Genomic DNA, 26,850 nt, shown 5'->3' with positions numbered 1-26,850 from the left:
TTGCCATTTGGTTAGGGTAGGAATTAAATGCTTTCATTATACATACAATTAATTCTCCACACATGAACAGATACAGAATAGGTAGGCCTCATATCATCTATCATGTTTGAAACCATGAAGTATATCCCTAACCTTTCATTTTGTTCTCAAATTTTAATGCAAGAGCTATCTAGAATTGACCTTTTTACTTCCTATGTCCTTGTGTTTCTCAGTCTACTAGAGTCTGACTTTCGTCTTCTTCACTCCACTGAACCTCCTCTGGGCAAGACCATCAATCTACTTAATCCTAAAGCATCATCTTGTTCTCATGGACTGGACTTCTAGGCTGTATCTGATATTTTCTTTGATATCCTACTTTGCCATTTAGCTTCAAAATGTGACTTTACCATTGCTGCTGTTGACAGATCTTACTCTGCTTACTCCTTGTATGTGACATTTCTTTGTCATATTGAATCTTCGGTTAAAATGTCAGGTTTTTCTTTGTGTGTAATGAATACCAGTAAAGGTCTGGGAAATGGAGAGAGCAGAAGGTTTAACGTTGAGTTTGTGTTCACTCTTGTTTGAAGTATATTTTTTCATGAACAAGAAAGGACTGGACAGCAAAAGCTGAGGGTGTCTAAGAGTAAAAACTTAAGTGAAACAGTCCCAGAAACAGGGAACCAGGCTTCACTCAGCTGAAGGAATAAAGTTGACTTCCCCCATTAACATTAGAGTCCAGTTTCATAGTCTCAGGAACTACACAGAGCTGGAAACTTTCTTAAACCTCCCTATCTCCAGATCACTTATGAAGAGGCCTCACTGAGGGCATATCCACTGGTAGCCAGGCACTGAGGGCTTCCTCACATGGTCGGCTCCTTCAGAGCCCCCAGAACTTGGAGTTATTTAACTGTGGTCAAATAAATGAGTGATGTGATGGCTGTCACTTCCAATAATACTCCTTTGATAAAGCAGTTGGGCAGAGGCTCCTTAAATGTGGGAAATGCAGAGTCAGTGGGTATGCTGAGGGAGAATGTAGTGGGTGGAGAAGAACATTCTGAATCCTCTCTAGGTACAGCACTGAGTATATTTGTAATTGGAGAAGTAATTTTCATCCTCTGGGAATAACCTGTGTGAGCAAAAGAAGTGTCTATGTTTTCCTACTTCCATTGGCTCCACTGAGGACAGGTGTCACAGTATGACACAAAATATTAAGTGAATATTTTTACACACTTCCCATGAAAAGTGGTATATAGAGTGTGGACATTTTTATTGCTCTGTAAGAACTTATGTGACTTTTGGGCCCTTTTTCTTCCACACCAATTTAAGGATCCTCTGTCAAGTACATTGGGATAATTTGTTGATTTTTACGATGTACTCATTAATATTCTTAGAATTTTGCTTATGTCAGTTCTTCTCTTGTGCTAACATATTAAATCTTTGTAATCATTAAGGTCTTAATTTGTGTCCTTTAACTGTTAATTTTCTTATTATATGTCTTGAATTCTTTTAGTTTAATTCTAAGGGCTTTGTCTATAGTCACCTTTCAGTTCACCATAAGGTTGATATCTGTTGGAGTCTGAATATGTCCCATGATGCTTAATGAGAACTATGAGAGCAGATACTAAAGTGGTTCATTCTTACCACTTCATTTAAAATGATAATATCAAGAATTCTCACTTCATAAGGCTAAGATGTAAACATCAACCATTATTCTGAACTGCTATGAATAATCTTTGTACACTGTAAATATGTATTACTTTCATTGGTTAATAAAGAGCTGACTGGCCTACAGTTGAGCAGGAAGAGATTGGGTGGGATTGCCAGAGTAGGAGGGCACTGGGAAGAAAAAAGGGGAAGTCTGAGGAGTCACGAGGAGATGTAGAGAGAAGCAAGATGAACATGCTATGCTAAAAGAAGATACTGCCACGTGGCAGAGGGTAGATAAGAAATATGGGTTAATTTAAGTTGTAAAGCTAGCTAGTAATAAGCTGAAGCTATTAGCCAAACATTTATAATTAATATTAAGTCTCTGTGTGGTTATTTGGGAGCTGGCCAGTGGGACAGAAAAGTCCACCTCCTATACTGAACATTTAAGAGAAGTAGAGGGAAACAGATTTATTAAGAGCTCACTTTGTACCTGGCAATACATTAGAAACTTATATGTAAACTTAGCTTTAGATTCTGTCAAAAATATTCAAGGGTTTTTTTTTATATCTTAATTTTTTAGAAGAAAATAAATTCAGAGACATTAAGTGACTTGATGGGAGCCATCTAATTGTGGAGTCAGTATTCAAACCTAGGACTACTTGACCGATTCTGTGTTTTATTACACTCTGTTTCAAATGAATAAAATTTCCTGAGCTAAGAAAACATGGATTTCTTTAAACTTAAAAATAGAAAATAGCCACTTTAATTTCATCAAGTAACTCTAGAGAGCTATACATGTGCTGCCTACAAGCCAACAGTTTTAATGTTATTTGGTACTGAAAGGATAGTTTGACTTACAAAATATTAGATTCCTGAAAATTCTAGGCCATTCTACTTTTCCTTCTTAGTCAGTTTTAGCAGGAGCCCCAACACCCAGGATTTGGTCAAACTCAATATCTGATCAGATACCTTATCTTCATCCATCCTCCAGGTTATGTCTAATAGCCTTGGCCTGTCAAGACTAGCCTCTTAGGTTGGTTAGCCAGAATCCTCTGTTGTTTCTCCTTGATTATTTTCTATTATTTGACTATACCCTGTTCATTGTCTTTAAATTCCCAACTCATTTCATCCCTGCAAAATTCCTTTCCAGTGGTCCCTATGCCTTTTGTGATATTCACACATAGTCATCCTTACTGTTTGCTTAACAAGTATTATTAAATAATTTTGTATTAAATTAATAAAATCCAGGGTCACCAATGTGAAGACAGAGTTGAGAGAGTTCATGGGACCTGCCCCCCAATATCACAGAGCCAGTGTGCAGTTTATATATGATGCACCTATTTCCATGCAGATAGTACTACTATTACTACTATTACTATTACTACTACTAATAGCAATAATTTATTCCTCTTCCATCTTGAGATCTGTATAAAAGCATTTTCGTTACTTCATGTTATTTTTATCTTGATTAATATACTATAGTTCATTTGCTAATTTCTTTTAGAATATAGTATATAACATCTCAGATTCTGCTATCGCCCCAAATATGTAGGTTATTTTAAGACCTCTAACCAAAACCCCCATAAAATGGACTTATTCAAAGAGAAATGAAACAAAAGAAAAATAGCAGGTAGGCTTCAATGGATGAAGGCACAATGCCAATAAACTGGACTGAGCTGGTTCTTGTGTCAAGACTTGATTCTTGGCATAATGCATTCTCAAACCCCTCAGGAAGAAATTAAGAGCATGAAGGGGGTGCCAGCCTAATGTTTAGCTTGAAGACAGCATATCCTTTGAAGGTGTCATCTATGACTGAGAATCTCCTTCTACTTCCCCTTACAGTATCTTGGCAATTTCCCTACAGAAGGTGCCCTTCACAGCATGGAACCATTTGCCTTGACAAAAGTTTAGGAGACTTGCTCCACTGTGTTTATTTAAGAATGTATTTCAAATATTAGTGGTTTTACTTCTAGACTTCCATCTATGTTATACTTTCCCTGAGTTAAAAAAGAAATACCAATTGTCCAATTTTAAGACATCATAAATCTTCAGTCATTGAAGAATATTAGTAACAGAAAAGAAATAGACATATGTCTCAACCAACACAAAAATACTGTGATGGGCTGTGATGGGGCTGGAGAGATCACTCAGCAGGTAAAAATACTTACTTCATGAGCATAAGGACCTGAGTTCAAACCCCCAGCATCAACATAAAAAGCTGGGTGTGGTTGCACACATTCCTGCAACCCTAACACTGTAGGCGATCGAGACAGGTATATCATTGGGACTAATTGACTGCTATCTTAGAACTAGGTCCAATGAGAAATCCTATATCAAAGTAATAAGAGTGATAGAGCAAGATGCCCAACTTCAATGTATGGGCATGCACACATAAGTGCACATATAACACACACACACACACACACACACACACACACACACGAGAGAGAGAGAGAGAGAGAGCGAGAGAGAGAAAGAGAGAGAGAGAGAGAGAGAGAGAAACTTTCATGGGTCACCACTCCACCAAATATTGCCAATGACTATTTTTAGAGTGTTGTGGAATACAAAGAATTTTAAATTTACCATTCAGCTCTAAGTTCAGAGTTCAGTATTAAGTATATTCCCATTGTAGTACACTGACTTCCAAAGCCTTATCATTTAGCAAAACAAACTCTATTTCTGTAAACAATAGTTCCCCATTTCTTCCTTCCCAATCCCTGGCAACAAGAATTCAGTTTTCAGTTTTCTCTCTTTGAGTTTTACATACAGGAATCATATAGTATTTGTTGCTTTGTAACTAGTTTATTTTGTGTAATTGATGTCAACAAAGCTTATCAAGGTTAATTCACAAATCAAACTATTCTTCCTTTTTAAGGTTGGAAGGCATGAGGAGAAGGAAGGAAGGTCATTATCCATCTAGGCCAAGGACCAATTCCAGAGCCAAGACCACTGGAAGAACCCTTCACACCGCCTTGTCCTTAGCCAAGTTTTCAATGGCAGGAAGTGAATCTGTAACAGGTGAGGCACCTCTTTAGGTACTATGTCATCTCTGTAGCCAAAGCTTAACCAATGTGCCTTCCTGGAGAAGCTGAGTAATATCAAAGAGCTCTAAAACTCCACTAAAGACATTTCTTGAATTCAGGAATGAAAGTCCTCATGGTACAAGACAGGAGTACAATAGCATGAAACTGACAGAAATTAAAAGTAACAAGTCTCTAATCAGTAGCCTGAGGCATATGACCCTGCACAACTTGGAGAAGATGAATTTCATACAATTGTCTCAATTTTGGAAGGTACACAAATACCACAAGCAAATGACCTGGTGCTTGGAAATAAGTTCTTGGAGAAAGCAAAACCAAAACAAAAAGAGGATAGAAAAATTATAAACAAAATAAAACAAAAAATGTCTCTTGTCTGAAAAAATAAATTTGAGATGGGATAAAGTGGCCATTTTCATGATGTCACACAAAGATGCCAGAAGTTGGTAATATTCTTGAGTTCCAAGATTGTCACAAGGCCACTGTGGCAGTCTTGGTAGTAATGTATGGTTCTGTGGACTATGGGAAAACTAGTCACCAAAAGATGTTTGCAGGAATAAATGGAGGACATCCAGGGCCAAGTTCTGATGTGTCTTCTACTCCCACTATAGAAAACTCAGCAATATGGCATCTAGTGACAACTGTCTTGATCATCAGTGTTAGGGCCCTGCTCTCATTCTTGCACATGTGCAGCTCGGCATCTGGCATCTTACATCATCAGTGGGCTCGGGTGACTGCGTACCTGCGTGGTCACTCAATCTCTGCCTTAAAAAGCCAGATGTGGACCCCCATGCCCTCTCTCTCTGTGCTCTCTGCTCTGTGTTCTCTCTCTGTTTCCTGATCTGCTCTGCTCCCTTCCCCACCAGCCTGGCTCCCCTCCTATCCCCTATTTCTTTCTAATAAAGCTCTTTATAACTAGTAGTCGTGGCTGTGGCTCATGACTTTTCTGCCAGTAACCAGCACCACCAACCAGCGAGTTTTACTATTAATCAGGAAGTGATGACTGAGGGGTATACCACAGAGAAACTGAGTATAAAGTGAAAAAGAAGTATTGCACCATGAACGTTCACCTCTTGTTTGGTGAAACTAGTTCTGGAGAAGAATATGCTTCCAGGTGACACCACCTTACTCAGGTACATGGATCCTGCTATTGTTCCTTTCCTCACATGAATCCTCATCATTACCATGTTTTCCCTCATTCACTGTGACATTTTGATCATGAAATGAGCCATTACAAAGCAGCTTGCCTTGTACCTACCTAGAAAATAGATGTCCGTGGTACATGTTTAGAACCCCTTTGTTTTGAATTGTATGTACTGATCAAGCTACAAGGTTCTCTATTAGTTGGGAAACTAAGAACATAGCAAGATCAATACCTTAAGAACTTCCTTGGAACTACAGGTGTGAGTAAGACAGAGATGAGTGAGTGATCAGGGTGGGCACTGCCTATAATCAGGCTTAAATCACTTGAGTGATAGACAGGATAGGATGTTAATGACAGTCTCGTTTTAATAATCATAAACTAGTCCCTTTCTAAATGTTATTTTTTTGTTTCTAGTGGGATTAACCTGAAAATAAAATGTTTGGGAGCATCTAAGTAATCGTTTTTGGATTATCTTAAGAAAGAAAAAAAGATAAACTATTCTTATCAAAATCTATGCTGAGCTGAAATATTGCAATAACAAAAGGAATAGCCTTGAAATAGGGTAAGAAATTGTCCTCAAAAAATGCCAAGAGAGCTGGGTATGGTGGCACAGCATTTGAAAGGTAGCAGGAGGGTCCCAATTTCAGGCTCATTCTCAACTACAGAGTGAGTTTGGGGACATCCTACATCACATGAGCCCCTGTCACCAACCAACTAACCAGCCAAATCTAAATCAAAAGTCTGCTAAGAAACTGAGTATGGTGGTGCATACCTATATAACTCCAGCACTTGAAAAGCTGATATGAAAGGATTTCTTACAAGGTCGAGGGCAGCCTACCTGTGTAGTTAAGTCCCAGCTTAGCCTGGGCTATAGAGTGAGACCTTGTGTTAAACAAATAAACAAAACACAAATGCCACATTGAGGCAGATAAGGCCAAAAGCACTGGGCCACACCTTAAGCAAACAACGAGCTGTGACATGCACTCTGGCCAGAGGAAACCTGACCCTAAAGCTCCAAACCAAAAGATGATGACATGCAGCCTAGAGCCAAATCAAACGCCACAATAGTCATAGAAGCAAAGTCTGCCAAACAGCACACAAATACCGCGGCCCTTTGTTTAATAAATGAGCTTGCTTGCAACTCCCAGAGTCTGTGCTGTTGACTCTGCATCTTCTCATCCCCTGCCCCGCAAGGGTACCCAGGTCAGTAGAGCCAGAACAGCAACACCATATGATGTTCAGGGAGCCAAGGATTAGAGAAAGACAGCAGATACACACACACACACACACACACACACACACACACACACACACACACACACCACTCTTTTTGGGTAGCAAGGACATTATAGCTAGTGGATGATGGATGTTCATGGAATACTTCAAGGTTAGGAGGTCATTATGTTAAAGGAACTTCTGATGGTATTTACAGGGGTATCACCCTTCCCTGCCAGCCTCCCTAGCCTTTTCCTATGCATCAATAATCTGGACTTGGCATAATATGCCCAAGGGTAGAGTCTATGAACTACAGGTATATATGTATCCTAGGCTCTAGATGTAGGTATGTGGTTCATGAAATTTTGGCTGATGTTACAAACAAAGAAGTGTAGTTTGTCCTCAGGACAAGGTTACTTGCTTCTGTGTAACCAATAGGTGATTGACTCTGTCTGGCTTGGAGACTCTATCACATCACAAGAGATCAAGTAAGGAGGGTAAGTCACAATGTCAAAGGAAGGGATCCAAGACTGAGGGAGTAATGAGATACTGTCAGAGTCCAGAGGACAGCTGATGAGAGAACAAAAAGTAGAAAAGTATAGTTGTCTGTGAAATGTGGAATTTTGGTTTATTCAAACCTTGGAATATGTATAAAAATGTGTTGTTGAAAGTCTATAAAATTCTAGATATTAGCAAGGGTTATTACACGTAACAGGGCTTCTCAAACAGTTTCATGACAAAATACATTCAAAAAAAGATCAGAGTTGGATGTCTCACATGGGTAAACAATTAAGTTTCCTCAATCACAGTTTCTACACTAAGGCTTTGATACTGCACAAAAACCTAGAAATTAGCCCCTAAGCTTGTTAATTAAGATTGCTTTAAGCAAAATGCATAACACTTAGAAATTGATGGTCTAGGATAGTCTTTTACATTCAGTTGGAGGAACTATCACAATAACTAGACATTGACGGAAAAAAAAGACTGATTGTTCTTAGATGTGGAATTACCACAGGGATTTGCTAAAGGATGTGTGTGTGTGTGTGTGTGTGTGTGTGTGTGTGTGTGTGTGTGTGTGTGTGTTGGTCCATCTAAAGCTTCAATAGTTTCAGAAAAGTAAATGGAATAGCCCTCTAACTCAGAAGGCTTGAAGTTGTTAGTTTTTATACTCATTTTTATGTTAGTTTTGTGATTCAGCCTGTCCAACAAAACACACTAAAGGCTGACTGAAACAAAATTTGTTATGGGATATTTACAAAAGTAAATGCATGGAAAAGAAATTTTGTTTTATAGCTGAATTAGATGAAAAACCATTCTATAGAGAAGTTGTATTATATTAAAGCAATGGTTCTCAATTTTCCTAGAGCTGTGACCCTGTTCTTTATGTTGTGGTGACCCCCAACCATAAAATTATTTTGTTACTGCTTCATAACTGTAATTTTGCTACTGTTATGAACTTTAATGTAAATATCTGACATGCAGGATATCTGATATGTGACCCCGTGAAAGAGTCATTTGAACCCCCAAAGGAGTCTCTACCCACAGGTTGAGAACGACTGTATTAGAGATAGGCCATTTGTGCTGCTGAGATTAAATATCTGTCCCAAAGCAATTCCAGGTGTCATATCATACTCTCTAGTCAGGAGAATTGGCTGAGTTCAATTTAAGAGCATCCAAAAACTAAAGATGAATGGGTTGGCAACCAGATCACAGAGGGAACAAAGAGAAAAGTTCCCTGAGGAACATGAAGTGAGGTAAGGGGGAATGGAAAATTGAGCAGCAGTCTCAAGCAGAGGTCACTGATGGGGCTTGGAGGAGGGAGAGGGAGGAGCTGAGGGTTCACCCTTTTCTCCGCCCTCACAAACCCTCTATGACTCTCCCCAGCTCTGTGATGCATACCTGAGCCTACAGTGAGGCCCATACAATCTCAGAACTCAGATGCTTCAGGCAGCCATGTGATTCAGTCTATGGAGAACATCCTCTCTTTTCTGAATAGATATATTGAACCATGGTTGGACTTTGGATTGGCTTTTTTGGATACTGACCCCAATTATATCTTTCTGAGTGGAGTGGGGTTTATTCTTCTATACCTATGGTATTTGATATTGAAACCATTCTTACCACCACCTTGGAAAAGTCAGGACATCAAAAAGGTGAGGATGTATGGTGGACCCCAAGAGATATTCTTTATTGGTATGCCACAATACCAAATGAGTTACTTTAGGAGTCTGGCTGTCTACCAGAGACCTGCCTAAGATGGGACACTGGGGAGAGGAAAGAACACTGCTGTCCTAAGGCATAAGTCCTGCCAGAGGAGGAATACAGGGAGGACTAAAGTTTTCATTTGGATCTTCAGTCTACTACTCTGGGCATGGATAAAGGTTCTAGGGCAAAAAGGTCCAAAACACTGATTCTTAGTCTCAAAGGATTAGTTCTAGAAGGTGGGTACTCTGGAGGAGAATAGCTTTTCCTGACACTCAATCCCAGGCTCCATTCTCATCCTACTATTCACCCAACTTTCCTCCAAGTTGGGCTGATAGGAAAGCAATGCTGACTGATTGGAGCCTCTGAGCAGAACCTGAAAGCTGAGCTTTGTCCCACAGGACAAAGGAGTCTCAAAGGGAGCACAGATGTTGCATCTGGCCTCAAATTTTTGACTGATAATCACAAACGTGAATTTTACAGACAAAAATCTCGCTTTGATTTCCTAAAGAAGTGAAGACAAAACATCTGGTCACCTCTGAAAGTTAACTAAAGGAATGAGTAAATTTCATTAATTGAATAGATGTCATAATATTCTTGGTTTATGAAGTCTGGGTTTCTTCAGAAGAGAAACACCAGAAAAAAATTATAATACCTTGTTCATTTCTCTATGTCCACAGTGGCAGGGCACAAGTGGCAGGGACAAAGGAAAGAGGAGATCATTTAAAGGTAGGTTCTTATTCATTGGATGTCCTCTTCCCAGTTTCTCATACTGTCATTTCTATAAGGTCCTAGGTCTGTGATCTGAGGAGGTAAAGTTCCCAGAAACAGTCTCTCAGGAAATAGTCCTCAAAAGAGAGACTCACAGGAAAACAGCATGAGAGACATGCTGGAGCTGATGCTTTGCACTCCTATGGGCAGGAAGCTGCTAGGCACCAACTGGACAGTGAGTGCCACACATGCAATGAGCACTGGACATGTCCAGGGAGGACTATGGGTGTTTCAGGGGTGGGGTTGTTTGGTTGGGTTTTTTTGGTTTTTGTTTGTTTGTTTTTGAGTCACAAGCTCCTGCCTCCTGATATCCACATTCTTGACACCTGGGTGCTCAGATACCTCTGAGGAAACCAAGACTTGTGTGCTTTACATGGTGGTTGTGAGCATCATCACATGAGACATGAAGGTACTTTTGACATGAAACCACATACATGTGAACCTTCTTAATGACAACTTGATCTTGTCTACTTGTTCTTGGTACTTTTAGGCTTTACTAGCCTAAGTATTTTCCTTAAAGGGAAGCCTGTGTAACCATCATGTTTCTGCCTTTCTTTCCTACAACTAACACCTCTGCTTTCCCAGGTTGTAGAACTACCCAGAGACGAACACAGGAATGGAGGAAGCTTCTGTCTGTTGTGCAAAGGTGATTCTTTCTTCTTTTCCTGGGCCTCATTTTCCCTATGATCAAAATATCATGGGTACTCTGTGCAGCTTGCTCTTGTCATGGGAGGGGTATTCAGTGGGACAAATATATGAAAGAGCATGGAGAGAGGCTACAGCATCTCTGAAAGCTGAGGGTGGCATAAATGAATAGACATACAAGCTTTGGGTATCTCCATCACAGCTAGGTCCCATTTCAATGCTGGTCTTTACAACAGAATTGAAATTTCTATCTCCTGCAGCCCCCTAGGTGATCTGTATGATCCTTCCCACTTTCGGCAACTACTATGTCCAGATCCCTTCTGTGATGTGTGTAATGGAGCAACTGCTAAGATCAGTCGCCTGCTTTCTCAGGCCACCCTCGAAGATGGTGCTGCCTCTGTGTCCAGTATGGATTCCACTACAGTTTCTGTGACTGAGACCTCACTGACTCTGTCCCTTCCCCTCCCAGAAAATCCTCTAGGACATCCAATTTCGGACCCTCCATATGAGCCTTCTCTACATTCTTCCTCCATTATTTCACCTCACCAGAGTACCCACTTAGAAGACACACTTTTTGCCTCACCACTGGGTGACTCTATACTATCAGAATCTATTCCTCCTGTGAATGCTAAATTCTCTCTGGACCATGATTCTCTCCATCCATTTACCACTTTCCCTCTTCCACAACAACATGCCACTCAGGAAACAGAATTGCTTCCTCAATCAGCAACCATTCTGTCTCTGGTGGGCAGCCCTAGGGAGCTGTTTACTATCCCAACAAACAAAGGCATTTGCAGTTCAAGGCATGCAATGTCAGAATTTACTCAGCAGCAGACTGATACTGACAACTCTTTCCAATTGGAGCCAGCACATTTGGTTAACCAAGAGCTTCTTGACCTCCATTCTTCTGAATCCTACTTATGGGGAAACATCACAACCTGCCTTACATTACCCGGAAACCTTCCCCTTTCCAGCCCTGATGCCATGGTACTACTTGAGAGGCAAGATGGAAAGATGGCTGATTCATTTAAAACTTTGGGGAAGACCCCAGATTCTGATCAGCAGAACTTGGCAGTTTCCCATCCTTTGGGGAGCTGCAAAGGTAAACTAGAGAGACTTCACATGTACCAGCAATCCCCCCATCTCAGAACTTCTGAAGACCAGTTAGAGCCTCAACACATCCAGTTCTTCTGGAGCCTCCCCTCTCCACACAGCAAGTCCATGAACTCCATTGCTACTGTGTGGGCTGACAGTTCCCTGACCTCTGGATGCTTCAACAGATTCTCAGATTCCCCAGTGCTTACCAACCACACACCTTTGTCCTTGCCTGAGAGTCAACCACAGAACTTGCCCCAAATTCTGTCCCCATCTCAGTCTCAGCCTGTCCCTCCAGCCAAGCCCCAGGCCCAGCTTCAACACTCAGTTCCTGTGCTGTCACCTTCTCATCTTTCCCAGCTTAGAATCTGTGGGGTGTATTTTCACAGACCCCAGGATAAGGTACAACCTCTTGATCCATCTGCAATCCACTGCCTGGAATACAACATCTTGAAAAAGGAACAGGAGAGGGTGTGGGGTTTACCCACTGTAGTCAAAAAATCCCAGGAAGAATTTTGTCCCCCACCTCCCAAATCCTCATTGGTCAAGCAGTCTTCCAAGATCCATGTTCCCAGGTCCATCTCTCTTGGAAATTTCCTCCTCACCAGTGAGCTCCGGAAGAAACTTGAGCACCACCTTCGAAAGAGGCTCATACTACAACGTTGGGGCCTGCCCAAGAGGGTCCATAAGTCTCTGTCATGGATGAGTCCTCGGGCAGAACTTCCAGAGTCATCCTCATCTACGAGCAACTACGGGCTTTCGTGGATCTCTTTCTTTAAGCAACAGGACAGCAAAAACCTACACAACATTGTATTGAATGAACCCGGAAGCTTCCCAGCAAGGCAATCAAGGGAGAAACTGTTAAAGGCAAGGAGAAATAGCCTAGAGACTGTTCAAAAACATCAGCTGTGGAGCAATACCAAGGATGCTCTAGCTAATGGCCTGCAATCTGACTGTGAGACGAACCTACAATGCCACCCAGGCAGTCTGTCAGGCAAACCTTCAGGGACCTCAGAGGTGAGCCAGTGTCAGAAAAAACTCGAAACTGCCCTGCAAAAGCATTTGATCAGGCATCTCAATGAAACCAATGAGGGTCATATATCTGGCACTGTGTCCAGATTGGGGCATCGTCCTCTCCCTTTTACCTTAGGTATAGATAAGGAAGAACATGAGGCTCAGAGACAGTTACCCTCTGATAACAAGGATGGACATGTCAAAAGCGCATATACAATGACAAAGTCTGTTCTGCATCATGCATCCATTGGCTTAGACAACATCAGACTGAAAGAGTCAGAGGGCAATAGACATAGCCCAGATGTGCCCAGAATATCTACTGAGGCTGGCCCTGTGCCATTGGGTAAGCAACTAGATCCCAGCAAAACAGTCCAGGAGCATCAAGGAACAAAGATGAATGACAAAAACATATTTGTATCCAACAAGGTCAGTAACATAGTCAAGAGAGGGCAGCTCAGTGGTCTTCAACCACAACCTACCAAGATCTTGAACACCAGCCAGTGCAAGAGTGCCCAAGGGGCAGATGGGAATACAACAAAAGTACAAAGTACTCTGGTAGCTGGAAGGGCCCAGAAGGAAATACCAGGTTTCCAGGAAAGTCAGACATCTGACTGCAATAGTCAGGTATCTAGGGAGGAGAAATTTAAAGCAGAAAGCAGACTGCCCATCCAAGCTCTAGGGCCCCCAAATGACATGCTCCCTGCCTCAGATAAATTCACTTACAAACCTTTACTCATGCATGACCAAAGCCCTTCCAGTGGACCCATGAATGCTTCTCAGGTACAGTGGGTTCACTTGTCCACAACAGGGCTTAGTGTGGAACAGCAACAGGAGCCTTGGATGCATTCATATGTCTTAGACAAGTGCCAGAACAAGGACTTCCCTCCATCTGCCAAGAATGCATACCCTCTGGCCTACAAAACAGAAGAATTTGGTGCAGGTGATACTTCCATTGACCAAAAGAAATGAATGGGAGACAGTGGCAGACAGGTCCATACAGTTCCAGAAATATGTGGCTTTATATAAAAAACTACTGTGTCAGAGGCATTGCCCATCCATGCCCCACAGTAGTCAGAGCCTCACCAATATTTCATCTGTAGTTGTAATCTTGGCCAGGTACCTTCAGTTGCTCCCCTTGGTTGTAGGCTCTGTGTGAGGAAGCTCATCTCAATTTTACAAGCAGAAAATACTTTTACTGAATTTCTATCAGAAAAAAAATTTCTCCCCTCCTCTGTATCCCATCCTTTATTGATAATACTGATTGCCCCCAATAAATGTTCTGATAAAGTGTGTTTGTGCTTTCTCCATGTGGCATGGCTTTCAGGTAACCCAGGGTTTGTGCTCAAGAAAAAGGACAAGTCAGTTTTGCTCTCACTTATCTTCTCTCTGGGCTTCTGAAATATGACTTGATTCCCTGAGGCTCTTTTTGAAGAACGGGTGGGATATGTCCCTAAGAGAATTTTCACTCTCTGGTGGCTTGGGGAGGAGCTCTGCTTCCTATCTCTTAGCTTAGCCTTATTTCCAATATATGGCATCCCACACTGTCTCCTTCATTGACTTTCATATCCTTGAGAGCAGAGGTTTCCTTACTAGGTTTTGTCAACCTACAAAGGAAAAGTACATTTGTGAGATTTTTAGGATGATTTTGTCATTTTTATTGTTTAGAATTTCATACCATATACTTTGATCATTTTCACCCTTACCCCTCTCCCTAATTCCTCCGATGCATCTCTTGAAGCTTTGAGGGGAAGAGGCTGTGAGGAACACAGCAAGGTGGCTTAACTCTGACCAAGAAGACAGCTAAAGAGGAGAGTGGCCTTATTCCTCCAGGCTTGGGATATGATAGGCCCTGTATCTAACAGCTTTTAGAATGCCTACCCTATGCACCAACAAAAATCCCAACAATAATATAGCTGAAACAGTAATGAGTCTTTTTGTCTTACTGCCCTACTTAGCTTGTTTATATAGCTTAAATCTTATTTTGAAAGTTCTTTTGTTATAACCGAAAGCTGAAAATCACATTCAATGAAATTGTATAAAGTATCACAATGAATTTCCATCTTTTCCTTATTTTTCTAACTGGTCTGTTTGCTTAACTGTTTTGGCCCTGATTCATAGGGACATTACCTATATCTTTTAGGCTACATAAATTACAAATATCAACTTCATTTATTTTATTCATGATTTGTGTCGTATTTAGATGTGTCTTAATGTTTTAAGAAAACATTTACGTATGTATATATCTCCTTCAGCTACAGTGTTAGACTGCCCCCACATTATTCTAAGGCCTATCTTGTCCTTTACCTCAAGAGTTTCATTCCCTAACTAGAAAGGTAAAGTGCCCCAGTCCTTCAGGAAATATATGTCCTTTATCCCTGATCCTATAACAGTAAGTGAAATGTCTCAGGGGCAAATTTATAAGTGACTAAGCCAGGTAGGCATTCTTGGGAGTAGACTCATATTAATGTAGCTTCAAAATACCTTATTTTTGGCTAAAATTTTATGGTGCAGACTGAACATACCCAGAGGAATTTCTGTTTATCACTTTAATTATTTATGCGTTCTGAGACTTTGAGCTAAATATGGCACCCAAAATGTGTCTATAATAATATATACATATAATGACCTTAAGCTCATTATGCTTAAGAATTGGCCTGTCCACATGTATATATAGCCCCTCATAATAAAATCCTCATGCTTCCTTTGTTTAGGGGAAAACATTGTTTTGGAAATTTTGAAATATGTCCATGCTGTACTCACTTGCTGCAGACAGTTTTGTTCTACTCCTTGATATCATAGCTGTGCTTAATTTGGCTTTTCATTCACTAAGTTGTGAACTCAGTTGCATTTGGTTACATTCCCAGCACTATCTGCTCCAGAATGGAAAGCAAAGCCTCTCACTGAAGTCAGCTCATTTCTTTTTACTCCAAAGCATGACTAGGCTTTAGTTTGGCAATGTGAACAGTAACCATAGCATCATCATGGAGGGCAGGGCAAATCGTAGATCTTTCTGATCCTCCTCTCTGGTGACATCCTTGTATCTGGCAATCCAACCTCAGGTTCACTGGTCCTATACTACAATATCTCCCAAAGTAGATGTCTGATGCTCATTCTCAGTACAGGCCAGATTAAGGCTTTACTAGACATCTGAGGCTTAGGCAGCAGCCATGTAGGCACAATCTGTGACAAAGGAAGGTGTTCAAGCTCTCTCAAGAGGTCTCTGGAGTTTGATTCCTGTTCCACTACTTACTGCTGATACCCTCTTTGTGTAGTTATTCTGGGCTAATAGAGCACAGTTTACCTTCACAAAGATATGAATAGTGAGTACTTCAGATGCTATCAAGTAATAGATCAATTAGGCTGAGTTAGAGCTGAGTTTTGGCTGTGTTCTTTAGTAGGCTACTTATAGATTGAGATCCATGGTTTAGACTGTAAGAACATTGGGTGATTTGAATAAGATGACCCCCTTAGGCTCATATTTTGGAATGCTTAGTCCCCAGGAAATGGAACTCAGAAAGGATTAGAATGATTAGGACATGGCTTTGTTGGAAGAAGTGTGTCACTGGTGTTTGACTTTGAGGTTTCAAAAGCCCATGCAAAGCCCAATGACACTCAGGTTTCTAAAGTCCAGCTAGTCTGAGGGGCTGTCATGGTAACTGTATGGCCAATGAAGGAACTCATAATCCATACTGAGCCACCTGAACTTCCCTTACTAAAGAATATGTATGGTCCACACTACTGACAGGCTAATTCCTCTCCAGACTTTAGAGCCCTCAATGAAGAAGAGAGCTTGCTAACTGGCATCTCAGAGTCCTAATGAACTTTGCTGCAAGACCCCATAACCAAGCTTGTCACTAAGTGAAGTGTTTGAGTTCTTAATTCCATAGATCTTGAAGCAGCAAGGTCCAATATGAATATAGATGTACAACCAGCTGTAGAGGTATCTTAGAAGCACAGTTGTGGCCAGATAGTCTGCCAAAAAAAGTTTCTTGCAAGAACTAAGAAGACATTTTCTTGTGTGTGTGCACGTGAGGGGGGGGGGGGTTAAGGCATGCTTTTATGCATCTCAGGCTCATTTGGAATTTATTATAAAGCTGAGAATGGTCTTGAACATCTGATCCTCCTGCTTCTACCTCCTAAGTCCTGGGATAACAGGTGTTTGTCATCATATCTTGTTTATGCAGTACTAGGGATTGAACTTGGATTCTTTCATGATAAACAAGCACTCTATAGACCATATCCTGGGGCTGAGGCTGTATGCAGTATACTTTCTTGAATGTTCACAAGATCCTTTTGTGATGGAAGCCCAGTTGCACATGCAGCAAAAGATTGAAAACAAGAACACTGCTGCTAGTAAACATAAGTCCCTGTACCAGCAGTGAGAGTCCAGGAAGTTCAGATAACACCATGATTAGAAAGGATTTATTTTGAATCTCATGAGTTGTGTCTGGTTCCTGTGGACCTGGGATAAGCAGGAGCTCTCCTCTTTATTGAGGGTTCTAAAAGCTGGGGTGGGCAGCATTGTGAGGCCTCTTAACTCTTGCTGGCCACATAAATACTCTGTGCCTGGTACAACTGCCTAAAGAATGGGCCCACAAGACCATTTTTTGTTGTTTTAAATTTTCCTAGATTACTAAGTCCTGAGTCAACTAAACGACAAGGTTACAACAAGTTCTGACCATTGAAGGGTGGACAGAGACAGGTATGGCCTAGGCTTCAGACATCAGGGACCAGGTTTGTGGGAAGAGTGGGGCCTCTGGGAGTAGGTGAGGGTGATGCTGAGTATTCATCTAGGAGTAGAGATTTGAACACTGTTTGTTTAATGTTTAGTTTTCATACAGCCACTAGAACAGCTTCTGTCTGCTTCTGACTAATGCTCCAGTCCCCCACATCCATTGAGGCTTCTAGCCACAAGTCACATGTCTATCCCTTTGACTTGATCCTAGCACAGCACCCCACAAAATCACTTCAAACAGTTTCTCAGGTTCTCTGTGCATTGGCTTTTCCTCCTTAAAATCCCAGGAGTGCTGCTGCCCTACTTCAGGAAGAGGCCCTTGCTTCCTTGAACTTGAAGGACAGATGTAAAGTTCTACTTTCCCGGAAGGATTTGGCATTCCCCAAGGCATGGACAATCTACAAGGCCAGAGAGATGTCACTTTCTAACCAGAATGAATCCTTACTCCTCAGTATCCCTGTAGTGGGCATGCCCCCACTTGCCTTCCCAATTAGGCATGCCCTAATTTCCTTGCCTTTTCCTCAAGGAGAGTTTCCTTGTGATGCTCCATCTCCTCCCTTTTGAGGTCTGATGGCTAACTCCAGGGTAAGTCTGGTCCAAGGGATATGGGAAACCTACAAGGGTGGTGCAATAAGAGTTGAAGAAGGATGAAGCTTTATTGCTTGGCTTTCCTGGGCTTGTTTGTGTAGTGGCAGTGAATGGGCAGATATGCTGAGGAAAAGTGCAGATGGTAAACTAAAGAGTGGAAACTACAGCTTAGAGAAGCCTGAGCCAAGAATGCCCAAAGGCCTGGTGCTCACCCTGGGGCCTGGTCTTGAGCCTCAGGGATAAATAGTAGCAGGAACCAGATTTGTGCAGCTATAAGCATGCTGCAGGGCTGTGGGGAGCCAGCAGCTCTCAGAGGCCTGGGTTGAAGTTCTGTTTGAGGAGACACAGATTCAGATTCTGGAAGTGGAGTGAGTCCCTTGACTTGGCTGATCCAGTCAGTGAAGTAGGTGACCCTGGTGAAGACACTGGGGTAAATAGGACGCCGGCAATCTAGGCCCCAACTGGCCAGTCCTACCAGGACCCATGCACTGGTTTGGTAGCAGATGAGGGGGCCCCCAGAATCACCCTGAGGAGAGAGACAGTAGTCAGTGTGAGATCTACTTAGAACCAGAATTACCAATTGAATGTTAGGACCCTACATAGACAAGATGGATGTGGACAGGTATCAAGCTATAAACATATGGACCTTTCCCTTTGTTTGCCATGCCTGATGTCTAAAAGGGAAAGTTTAGGGACTTGTAAGCAAGCTGGTTCTGCTAATCTATGTGTAGATCCTGGCTCTGTAAACCTTGAGCTGCTGTGATATATCCAGTCAACTCTACTGCCTTTGGTAATGTTGGCCTGGACTATTTTCTCAACCTATGAATGGGAACTCCTGAAAAAATATGCCTATCCCCTGCCTGGGTGAAGACAGCTCATATCACCAGGCAATAGGCAGGGGTCTTCAGAACACTGCTGAGAGTTACTAGAGTTGTGACATGTCTTTAGGAAAACCCCATGGGAAATCCATTCTATAATGGTGACAATGTCAGCTCAGAGGGCCGAAACCTGCAGAGATGGGGAAGGCATTGGAATCCAAACATCTGGGGCCTGGTTGTGCTACTCCACTTCAATCATTTTCCTTCTCTGGGACAGTTTCCCCAGACAATCCATTATATCCAATAGTAAACTTACTTCTATACCATATAAAGATTTCCCATAAGAAATTGACAACCCAACAACAAAATGAGAAACTTAAATGAAATATCACAGAAGACAAGATATGACAATGAACATGCAAAATATACTTAGTGGCAAGAAAGGGAGATGGGTACCAGAAGCATGCTAAGTCATCACTGGAAGTATTACTAAACTGTTTACTTAAAAATTACATATTTATGTTTTTGTTATGCCTAAATAAAAAGTATAAAATATGCAACAAAACTTGATGTTAGGATTTGCTAAAGGAACAGCTATCTTCAAGGAGACTATTGAGGCATGAACCCAAGGAAAACAAGTAGAGGTAATAAAACAGGAAGTGTGGAGGTCTCCACAAAGACTAAAGGACAATACAGCCACTCCTGGAGGAACTGAGATAAAGAGAACAGGCATGAGGAAAACACAGGATGGCCTTACTCACCCGGCAGATGGACTTTCCTGTGGAGAGGCCCCCTGCACACAGCATTTCCTCATGCACATAGCCCCTGCTTTGGCCTGGTCTTCGCCCATATAAGGCATTACAAAGCTCGTTCTCAATAATCCCCACTTCACCTTCCTGCAGTGAGAAGGGTGGTAACAGTTTTGCTGTGAAAATAAAGAGGAAGTCAGTGACCAGTGACCGGACACTGTGCCTTAGTTGGGAAAGACTGATGCTCATCGGACAGCTGAGTGTCAAATTCTGTTTCATCTTTCTACTTCTCGTGAACTTCTCTCCTCTTTCTCAGAAACTCCCACTTACCATCTTCACCTCTCACACAGCAACAGATCACATATCTACTGTGTAAAGAGGCAAAACCCACTAACACAATGTGCCCAATGTTGTTCAGCAACATTTATCACTAACCTTTATCCTATGTCTTCATCTGCCCATTTACTCATATACTCACTTATTTTTTCATTACTTTCATCAATCTATCCATTTCCCACATCCACCCCTTCCATCCATCAACTCTTTCATTAGTGTCTCTATCCATCCTTCCTCCTTGTACCTATTATGATTTCTATCCACAACATCCAGGCACCATCTTCCTTCCTTCCTTCCTTCCTTCCTTCCTTCCTTCCTTCCTTCCTTCCTCCCTCCCTCCCTTCCTTCCTTCCTTCCTTCCTTCCTTCCTTCCTTCCTTCCTTCCTCTCCCTGACTCACTCAACTCCACCTCACTCACCTATCCACTGACCATATCACCAATATCTTTGTGCTAGTTAAACTGATACAAAGGACCATTTTTTAGTTGGGAAACCAAAAAAAAAAAAATTACTCATTGGTGTTAAAGAAATAACACAGGGAGAGGTGACAGTACAGATTGTCTACTTTAGCTCACATAATTAAGTAAAATGCAGGTGGGAGCTGTGAATGATTGATTGATAAATAAATCTCTGATTGGCCAGTAGCCAGGCAGGAAGGATAGGGTAGGTGGGACAAGGAGGAGAATAATTCTGGGAGGTGGAAGGCTAAGGCAGAGAGACACTGCCAGCCGCCGCCATGACAAACGAGATGTAAGGTACCAGTAAGCCACGAGCCACGTGGCAAGTTATAGAATAATAGAATGGGTTAATTTAAGATATAAGAACAGTTAGCAAGAAGTCTGCCATGGCCATACAGTTTGTAAATAATATAAATACAAGTGTTTACTTGGTTGGGTCTGAGCAGTTGTGGGACTGGTGGGTGAGAGAGATTTGTCCTGACTGTGGGCCAGGCAGGACCAGGAAAACTATAGCAACAGGTGGGAGACTGAAAAATAAGTTGAAACCAATCATAACAAGACTAGAGAGGACAGTAAATTGCATAGAAAAAAAGGGTCCTGGGGTTGAAATTATCTCAACATCTTCAAGGAGAGGTAAGGAGGCTGGGGTTGAGTATATTAGGGAAGCAGTAAGTGATGAAGCAGAAATGGATCAGGGTGCTACCATCACAGAAGACCTTGATAGGGATTTTTTTTTATTTTGATTTAAAGCACAAGTGAGATGGTAGTGGAGGGTTCTGAAAAGGAAAATGACATGACTATATTTTAAAGTAATGCTGACAGCCACATGGAGATTTATGTAGAAGCACACAAGAATAAAAGTAGAGGACCATTTTAGAAACTACAGTCAACAAATGGGAGTTAATTATGCCTGAGTATGTAGCAGCAGCACTGTGGAGTACACATCAGTTACTCGACTGGTATAGTAAAGCAAAATGTGGGCTCAGCTTTCAAAAATGTGTGCATTTGGGGGGGATGGGGAAAGCTCCTCAGGAAGACATGTTCTTCCCCAAACACCTAAAGTACTTCTTTTGAGAAGAAATGTGCCAAATTATGATACTACAAACAATTACAAATCTACATTGTTTTTCATTTACATTATTCCATAAGCATATTTCCCAAGTCATAATCCTTTAATAAATACTTCTGGTGATGACTCTCCATACATTTCTCTACTTTCAATCTAAAATAATAAAAACAAGGGGTTCTTAGTGGCTCACTGGTAGAGCCTGCTCCAAGTATGTGCGAGGCACTGGGACCAATCCCCAATACCAAAAACAAATAAAACAAACAAGCAAATAAAACCAAAAGGATTTCTCCATTATATAGTTCACCTGGCAAGACTGTAAAAACAGGATAAAAAACAGTTGAGATTAAGTGAGATTAAACACTCAGGAGCTGCAATAGTTCTCATTTAATCATGCATCCTCAAATGGTCTCAAATAACATGTGACTTTCTTTCCACTTTACTCATGTACTATACTTCGGATATTGAGTGTTCAAGCCAGTGTGTTTGAGGCTTTTTCCTCAGCCTGTGACACTATTGGTAATAGAATATCCTATTAGTAAGAGGTAGAGCCTAGTGGAAGGAAGTTAGGTCATTGGACATGTGTATCTGTTAAGAAGATACTAGTATAATGGCCTCTCCCCTTCTTCTTTATTTGCTTCCTGGCCACCATAAGGTATGTATCATCATTCTGCCACACATTTCCTCACCACAATGTGCTGCTTCACTAAAACAACAAGGCCAAATGATTATGGACTGAAAGCTCTGATACTATAAGCTAAAATAAACCTTACCTTTTAAAATTGATTACCTCAGTTCTGGAAACCTGATTAACATGGAATAGACTAGCCTCCATACATGATCTTTATTTAATCAAGTCACCTCAGATCTATGACTGATTAAAATATTAGAATAAAAAGACCAGCCAGGCAGTGGTGGCGCATGCCTATAATCCCAGCACTCGGGAGGCAGAGGCAGATGGATCTTTGTGAGTTCAAGGCCAGCCTGGTCTACAGAGCGAGATCCAGGAAAGGCACAAAGCTACACAGAGAAACCCTGTCTCAAAAATAAATAAATAAATAAATAAATAAATAAATAAATAAATAAATAAATAAATAAATACTAAAAAGACCATTAATAGTCAAAGAGCCCAGATTCTTGATGGCAAATGTCAACAGTTCCCCACCTTCAGAACCTGGGCTGCAGGGAAGTTTGCAGCTGTGGACTCTCACACTTTCGGAGTTAGAAGGACTCTATAATGGCCTTCTTATGTCATAGGCCATGGAGGTGAAGTACAGAGGGCAACATCCAGTGACTTCAGAAACCTTCCTTCCTCCCCATGCACCTCTTGTCTTCCTCCTCTCCCTACCCTTACTCCCTCTCCAACTTCTTTTTCCCTTACTGTCTTCAGAAAGCATTCCCCATCCAGTTATCCAACAGGAAGTGTGGTTGAGGAGCTGTGTGTCTTTAGGTGGGAGGCAGGCAGGTACAACGTAGGATGTGAAGTTCACGGGCAGACACAGCTGCAGCATTGCAATGTCACTCCCAAAGGAATGAAACTTCTCAAAGTCTGGGTGTTTGATGATACGGTTCACAGACATCTTCTAAGTGTGCTGTGTTCTCTGGTACAGCTGAGTATTCCCCAACAGAACCTGATAGTCCCCTGGGGCCTGGGATTTGCTGAAAGATAAAGGATTCCATCATCACCATCATCTCTGAATGGGAGGATAGTCCTGTCTTCCTGAACCATCATTTGTCACTGGCCACTGTGCCCTGATTCCATGCAGCTTGGTCTCTCCCTTTCTGACAGTCAAGTGTTGGGGTAGTTTGAATGAGAATGGCCTCCATGGGTTCATATATTTAAATGTTTGGTCCCTAATTGGTAGAACTGTTTGGGAAGTATTAAAAGATATGGCCTTGATGGAGGAGGTGTGTCACTGGGGTTGGGCTTTGAGGTTTCAAAAGCCCAAGTAAATTCTTAATTGCACCTCCCTCTCTACCTTGTGCATGAACATCAGCTCTTAGCTACTACTCTAATGCCATGCCTGCCTGCCTGCTGCCATGCTCCCTGCCATGATGATCATGGACTCTTATCTCCTAGAACAGTGAGCCTCAATAAATATTTTCTTTTATAAATTGCTTTGAACATGGTCTCATCATGGCAATAGAAATGTAACTAAGACAGAAGTTGATACCAGGGAATGGGCTATTGCTGTCACAGGCCTGACAAAGCTGGGTTTGTTGTTGTTTGTGAGAAATCCATTAGATTTTGGGAGTTTCGACTAGGAAAGCAGTTGAACACTTTAAGCAGGACTTAACTGGCCATCCTAGCAGGACCTTGGAAAACAATAGTGTTGATAGCAATGTGGACTGTGGAGGCACAGCTCAAGAAGTTTCAGAGTGGAACAATATTAGCAATTGAACTATAGACTATTCTTCTGTATTTTGGCAAAGAATGTGTCTACTTTTTGCACTTGTCTTTAGAATCTTCTTGAGGCTAATTTCATTGACAGAGGAGAGTTCAAGACAGCCTAATACTGACTTGTTCACTTGGCTACTAGTGATCACCCTTATGCAGATCTACAACAAAAAAGAGCAAGCATGGAAAAAAGAAATACAAATGTACAGTTTGAGAAGAAAAGAACACCAAGAAATTTAATGTTGGAGACTTAGTTTATGCTGAAGAGATAAGGAGAATGAGGGGAGGGTGGTAAAGGGAATGGTGTCCTCAGGGTAAGACCTCACCCAGCTATTTCTGCAACTTGTGAAAAGAAAAGGCCTAAGGAATTACTTGCTCCTAAAGAGCAACAATAAATCAAAGCTTATGCAAATTCAATTCAAGAAGGGAGCCAGGTTCCATCCTAAGTAGGCAGTAGAATTTGGTGACATCAGCTATGTGGTTCTGGCTTTCCCTGTTTCTGAATAGGACTGAGTAAACAGCTTATGTATACAGCTTTGTTTCCACAGCTCCCACACTAGGAGGGTCCTCACCAACTCAATTCCTCCCTTCTGGTAGCCCCTGCAGCTCCTTTGCATTCCTCCAAGATTGCAGCATCGTTATAGACTTATGTTCCTCAGGACTGCCCTCCTCACACATTTTGCCATGTCTTACCTGCATCATACTGATTGAAGTTTGTTCCTTCTGAGGGAAAAGAAACCTTTACTTGGGATCGCCTACATTCTGTTCCCTAAAGGATCTCAGGTGAATGCAGCACAAAATAGGTGCCAACAGGATTAAGCTAGAGTCTCAAAACCAAAAAGCAAAGTTTCAATTCCCTGATCTGGACTGTTTAGCACCCATTCCCTCTGGGTCCCTCCATTTCTGATCAGAAGCTAGGCCCTCTGTTTGGCTCCAGAGAGCCAGAGGAGTTAGATTCCTGGCTGTCTATCATTTGTTCAGGTTGGGGGGCCTGCACTTCCCATCCATAAAGCCTGACATGGCATAAGCATGACCACAGTTTTTCCCATGACTTAGTTTTACAAAAGTAAGAAATTAACTGGCTGCTAGTCATATGTGGTCTTTGCCTAGAATCTGGCTCACGGGAGAGTAAGGGACAGTAAAATAAGATGAGGTCTGCAGGTAGACAACAAAGCATGGCCAATCCTCTTGGGAAACATCTGCATTACTTGGCAGACACAGAGCAGGAGTATACAGATCCCTACAGGAGCTGAGAATTAAAGATAATGAGGACCAGGACAGATCAAGGAAGTTTTGATGATGTATGGGGCTAATCCAGGCAGAGAGAATTGTGGGTCAAGGAAGGACAAATTGTCTTTGGTGGAAATAGACTGCCCCAGAGAGAAGCCCAGAGGAGAAAGGCATGTTATCTCTAACTTCCTTCCTCCTCTCATCCTGCATCTTTCTCACTACCTAGCCCTTCTCTGGGGGCTCCAGATAAGGCAAACTCACTTTAGAAAGCAGTGGGCTGTGGAAACCAGCCAGTGGGAATCAATGAGGACAGCTCCACAGAGATGCAAGCCCCGGTACAGCAGGCTGGCCTGCCATGGCCACTGGCCAGCAGATGTATCCTGGCCACCGAACACCTTCCCAACCATCTTCGGTTTCCCACACACTGAGGAGACACCCCCATGCAATCTGTTAGAGACACAATTCCTGAGAGGCAGAATAACACCCTAAGGAAGCTCCTCCACTTCACAGATTGGAAGATCATGGCAAAAGGCAAGTGCAAATGACTTCGGGCTAATGACTAACTAAATGACTAACCCTCTTCTCTGCTTTCACTGACCACCACCTTGGATGTGAAAAGCTCCACTGACAGTTCTGTTGGAGCAGAAGTCTGGTAAAATGGGATGGAACAAATAAAATGCTGGCCACAGTAGCCTATCCTTAAGTGGGCCTGCCAAGCAGGTGGACCAAAGGGAGGCTATACGACTTAATTTTCTCAAATAACACAGCTCTGTGCTTATTTTTCAAATAACAGAACTAGAAGTCTCATAGGTTACTGATATTAGTTGCTCAAGGTCATGGTTTCTCGGTGACTGTCCCAACTTCAGTCTGCCCAGTATCCCAGGGAAAGAGAATTACTGGCAGGACTCTGTGGTGCTTATGAGGGACCTGGGACAAGTTGCTTTACATTTCTAAAAGGAGACTGGGTGAGGCCAGTAATGACAACTTTGTTTCTATGATTCATCTGGGAGCAGATTACTGGTCCCAGATCTTGATAGGCTGTCTTTATCTTCTCCCAGGAATCAACACCCCAAGCCTCGGGGAGCTTCATCCCCTTTGTCCCCACTCTTAGTAATCCCATGCTTTCTATCAATGGGTCAGCCCTGGACACCATTTTGCTCCCATGGCACCACACAGGGAGCTAGGGTACAAAGAGTGAGTCCCAGAGGGGAACCTAAACCCCCTTGGTTCATATTTTCTTTGGTACCACCTGGTTCCAAGGGGAAGGCAAAAGAGGATCACTACTTCCGGTTCCTTACCTGGCCTTTACAGCCTCCACCCATCACCCACCCACTGGCTTTCAAACGGACCTTCTGCTCCGCTCACAGAATCCTGGTGCCTGAGGGCCGACAGTTTCCAGCCTTGCTGTGGCTCCGGTCTCCTTGGTGCTACCCCAGGAACCTTTGAGGGACTAGGGACATCAGGCTTCAGGACAGGGCCAGCCTTGGAGCTCAGGGGCAGCAGTAACAGCAGGGGCCAGAATAGGGGACTGGGCCCACAGGGGATCCTCACCGCCCTAGTGCCCATCCCAGATGCCAGGACCTGTGGAGTAGTTGGCCCTGACCTGGGCCTGACCCCGCTCTGACCCCGGCCTGACCCCTGCAGGGACAGTTCCTGACCTTGCCTTGAGACAGACCCCCAAGCCCTGCCCCATTCAGCGTTCCTGTCCGCTGTCACCACCCAA

The 26,850-nt window shown here is 42.3% G+C and overlaps 2 protein-coding genes across 2 annotated transcripts; one reads left to right on the top strand and one right to left on the bottom strand.

Moving 5' to 3' along the window:
- The first annotated feature begins 8,926 nt into the window (after nt 1-8,926).
- On the top strand, nt 8,927-14,042 carry LOC131910847 (spermatogenesis-associated protein 31D1-like). Its single transcript, XM_059262727.1, has 4 exons — nt 8,927-9,176; nt 9,906-9,954; nt 10,582-10,642; nt 10,902-14,042. The coding sequence occupies exons 1-4, from the start codon at nt 8,991-8,993 to the stop codon at nt 13,717-13,719; spliced, it is 3,114 nt and encodes a 1,037-aa protein (XP_059118710.1). The 5' UTR covers nt 8,927-8,990; the 3' UTR covers nt 13,720-14,042.
- Nucleotides 13,980-26,770, bottom strand: LOC131910849 (putative serine protease 47). The gene is given in 6 exon segments (XM_059262730.1): nt 13,980-14,354; nt 18,286-18,599; nt 19,653-19,816; nt 22,881-23,158; nt 25,389-25,551; nt 26,477-26,770. Coding segments are annotated over 6 exon segments (1,236 nt in total). The 5' UTR covers nt 26,694-26,770; the 3' UTR covers nt 13,980-14,254.
- Between the last annotated feature and the right edge of the window lie 80 nt (nt 26,771-26,850).

This window comes from Peromyscus eremicus, chromosome 5, assembly GCF_949786415.1.
Source record: "Peromyscus eremicus chromosome 5, PerEre_H2_v1, whole genome shotgun sequence".
Classification (NCBI taxonomy): Eukaryota; Metazoa; Chordata; class Mammalia; order Rodentia; family Cricetidae; genus Peromyscus; species Peromyscus eremicus.
Note: the sequence above shows the minus strand (reverse complement) of the source record. Positions and strands in the feature narration are given on the sequence as shown.